General features: G+C 40.7%; 1 protein-coding gene across 1 annotated transcript; it reads left to right on the forward strand.

The window, feature by feature from the left end:
• The first annotated feature begins 553 nt into the window (after positions 1–553).
• On the forward strand, positions 554–2,450 carry LOC147892148 (ras-related protein Rab7). Its single transcript, XM_087387897.1, has 7 exons — positions 554–831; positions 984–1,010; positions 1,157–1,256; positions 1,342–1,488; positions 1,582–1,662; positions 1,755–1,900; positions 2,044–2,450. Exons 1-7 carry the CDS (start codon positions 779–781, stop codon positions 2,108–2,110), a joined length of 621 nt encoding a protein of 206 aa, XP_087244023.1. The 5' UTR covers positions 554–778; the 3' UTR covers positions 2,111–2,450.
• The last annotated feature ends 1,389 nt before the right edge of the window (positions 2,451–3,839 follow it).

The following is a 3,839-nucleotide window of genomic DNA, read 5'->3' on the forward strand; positions in this document are numbered from 1 at the left end:
ATGAGGGTCTCTTGCCAAAATGGCCACATCCCTACTCATATTTAATGGCCTATCCCCTCCTTGATCTCTTTTCTCTCCTCTCTTTTCACTCATCTACCTTTCCCCATATTCACTTACCTGTACTTGCATTTTTGTCTTTCCCTTTCATATATCTTTCATTTCACTTTTTAAAGTTATTGAAGAATTTTATATTGTAATATTTATCCAAGCTACTTTACATTTTCTCCCTTAACTGTAGGTTATGAAGGGGTGCAACATTTTCAAGAATCCATATGGATGTGAAAATCACTTATGGAAGTACGACGGCAACAAAAATCCATTTGGATATGTGGAAATCACTTGTGGAAGTGCGCATACGACGGCCACAAATTGTTGTGGTATGTACAAGGGGAACACATGCGAGTAGATGATCCATTTGGGAGAAGCATGCAAAAACACGTTGGAGAGACATCATGCAAGGCATGTATGAAGTGTCAAACCCCTAGTACTTGCTTGTTGTTACATAGGGCGGATGCAAGGAGGGTCAAAAAATCGAATTTAAGAGGTTTCCCGAGATCCGTGTTAAAATGAAAACAAAGCATATACATTGTACAGTGCAGAGTGTGTATATTGCCTCGCCATAGCTCTCATACCTCAAAGCTCCCGCGATCTGAATCTGCTCCACAATCGCATCCTTTCTCGCTTTTGCTTCCCCCAATTTCTCCCTCATCCCCCATATCCACCGATCCTCTTTCTCTTCCTTGGCCTCTTCCCCTCGCATTGCTGCTTCACGGCAGCCATGGCCACCCGCAAACGTACCCTGCTCAAGGTTATCATCCTCGGCGACAGCGGGTATTTCCCTCCTCCGCCTCCTCCTCCTCCTCCTTGCTTCTTCCGGCGTTGAGCAACCATAAGGTTTTGTTTGCTTTCGACTTTCGGATGCCTCTAAATGCGATGCAACCGTGTCAAGCTCACTTTTTCCGCATGCCCATCTCTTTTCGCAGGGTTGGAAAGACGTCGTTGATGAATCAGTATCCTCTCGTCCAGGCTTTTTTAAAAGCTCTTCAGGGAAGGGCGGGTTGGTTTGTTTTTTAAGAACGCTAATGTTTTACAGTCTCATTGTTCTGATGACTTATACATCCCGCAAGTTTATTGGCTTCTTGACGATAACCGACAGATACGTCAACAAGAAGTTTAGCAACCAGTATAAGGCCACAATTGGTGCAGACTTCCTCACTAAAGAAGTACAAGTTGAAGATAGGCTTGTAACCATGCAGGTGAGTTCAGTGCACTATGATTTCATCGTGCTTGTACGGAGACAACTTAAATCATCTTTATTAATAATGGCTGCTTTGTATTCAGATCTGGGACACAGCTGGGCAAGAGCGATTTCAGAGCCTTGGTGTTGCTTTTTACCGGGGCGCAGACTGTTGTGTACTTGTGTATGACGTGAATGTCATGAAGTCGTTTGACAATCTAGATAATTGGCGAAATGAGTTTCTCATTCAGGTGAATCATGTGATAGATAACCATTTTCGGAAAGTAGGCGTGTTTTGATTGGAATTGTTAACTTCTTTTTGATTTGGATCCATGACCTCGCAGGCAAATCCATCTGATCCAGAAAACTTCCCATTTGTGGTGCTTGGGAATAAAGTAGACATAGATGGTGGAAACAGCAGAGTGGTATGATGTTTTTTCAAATTTGCATGTTCATTTGGCATTTTCAATAGATTTATGTCATTTAGTTTTCAGCCATTTTTTTTTCCTTCTTGCAGGTCTCTGAGAAAAAAGCGAAAGCATGGTGTGCAACTAAAGGAAACATTCCTTATTTTGAAACTTCTGCAAAAGAGGACTTAAACGTGGATGCAGCTTTCCAGTGCATCGCCAAGAATGCATTAAAGAATGAAACTGAGGAAGAAATGTAAGTTTATTTTGAACATTTGAGTTTCCTAATCATCTCATTCGAGCTAGTAGTTTTCCTTTATTTCTGGTCAATATTTTAAGAGAACAATTGCCACTTAACTTTTAAATTCTCTTCTTATGGCTCTGGAAACTGTATCACAGATACCTTCCTGATACAATCGATGTGTCAGCTGGGAGGACACCAAAGACGTCCACTTGTGAGTGCTAGTCAAGAAACTGCTTGTAAAGGCGCACATTACTCAATATTTTCTGTCAAGAGGTACTTTAGCGGGAGAAGAGTACGTTAGAAGATTCTTGAATGTACCATGGGAACAGTTTCTGTATGTCAATGCTTGGCGAGATAATACACGTTCATCCATTTTTGGTTGGATTTGACATTTACTACTTTCTTCATTGAACAATTTAGTCAGCGTGGCTACTTTTATTTGATTTTGTAGCCTGTGGAGGTTGTCACTGTAAACATTTGTGTAGTTTGTCATGAAAGATTTTGAACTGCAAAGATACGCCAGACTGGATATCCTGCACATTAATGATTTGATCTTATTGTTTATGTGTGCGTATGTTATATCAACTGTGGTTTTTCTTTCCTCTTTATACCAGGTCATCATTGCTCTTCTGTATGCAATGGATGTATTATTGCATAGCGTATGGTCTTTCTTGTTGCGTAATTTCATTTGTAACGAAGAATAACAATCTGTCTAGGAGGTCCATTTGAACAGATTTCTGCTCATCTGTGCGTTCTGATTCTGAGTGAGTAGGTGGTAATCCTTGGGCAAGGCTTGGATTGATCAATGATCATTGAGTGTTTGTGTTGGGGAAGCTGAAATTTCCAAAGATATTTCAGTAATCGGAGAAAAGCTCACTTTGGTGATAGGAGAATAAAATTAGCATGACAGTGATCATAATCTTCTTCCATGACGTTTGGTCTGTTCACATAACTTAAATCGTGACCTTGTTGCAAAGAACAAAGGCTGGAATCTTTCAAACTGAAGATAGCGGATTATGCTTGTACTGATGCAAGCATAAGCTTAGCTTTGCTTGCTAAGTTATTTTATTTTTCTCTTTTACTCTTAGTTTTGTTTTACGGCTCTTCTCTTCTTCTACTTTGTTCTTTTGCTTATTTTACGAAAGAATTTATATGTCATATTGGAATATCCTAGTATCATGGAGGTACGAGCTGCTGTGATGAATTGCTGCAAAACTGAATGAAAGTACAAGAGACATCCAACATAACAAAATCCTAGGGTAGGGTGTCCTAACTGGGCCTACAAGGCATATACCAAGGAATGAGTGGCACCTATGGATAGGCCTTAGAATGGCCTACAAACCCCCCTCTATGGTATGAGCCGAAATATCCTTGACACGTCTCAAAATACCTGAATAACTAATGTCATGGTTGCACATGTTCATCTTGTAGGGATATAGCAACCTCTGACTATACATAGTACAACAGATCAAGTCACAAAAGGTACTAAGTTTAAAGCTTGCCGGAAAGCTTCAAACTTAGGTCAAGGAAGAGCCTTTGTAAAAAGATCTGCCAAGTTGTCTTCAGTGGGAACATAAGACAACTGAATATCACCTGCTGATAATATCTCTCTGACATAGTGATAGTGAACCTCTATGTTTTGTGCGAGCATGGAAAACTAGATTCCGTGCAACAGCGAGAGCACTCTGACTATTGTTGAAGATGCCGGTAGGAGCAGTCTGACATGCATGAAGATCTGCAAGTAACTCCGGAGCTAAACACACTCCACTATAGCTGTAAAAGCTGCTCTGTACTCAGCCTCACAGCTAGAAGTAGCAATTGTAGTCTACTTCTTGCTGAACAAGAGATGCATGAAGTACCAAGCATGAAACAATTGCCACTATGTGACACACGGGTGTTCGAACAGCATAACAAGTGAAGAATCGCAGCCTCATAGAGAAGGCGCAAATGT

The sequence above is a fragment of the Dipteris shenzhenensis genome, chromosome 17 (assembly GCF_047967505.1).
Source record: "Dipteris shenzhenensis isolate YYH24624 ecotype China chromosome 17, Dip_SZ_1.0, whole genome shotgun sequence".
Taxonomy (NCBI): domain Eukaryota; kingdom Viridiplantae; phylum Streptophyta; class Polypodiopsida; order Gleicheniales; family Dipteridaceae; genus Dipteris; species Dipteris shenzhenensis.

What these genes read in the sequence shown, in the direction of transcription:
- LOC147892148 (XM_087387897.1), top strand. Translation starts at nt 779, where the DNA reads ATGGCCACCCGCAAACGTACCCTGCTCAAGGTTATCATCCTCGGCGAC. An exon ending in ATCATCCTCGGCGACAGCGG is followed by an intron (nt 832 to 983) that starts GTATTTCCCTCC and finishes CTCTTTTCGCAG; the next exon opens with GGTTGGAAAGACGTCGTTGA. An exon ending in GAAATGAGTTTCTCATTCAG is followed by an intron (nt 1,489 to 1,581) that starts GTGAATCATGTG and finishes ATGACCTCGCAG; the next exon opens with GCAAATCCATCTGATCCAGA.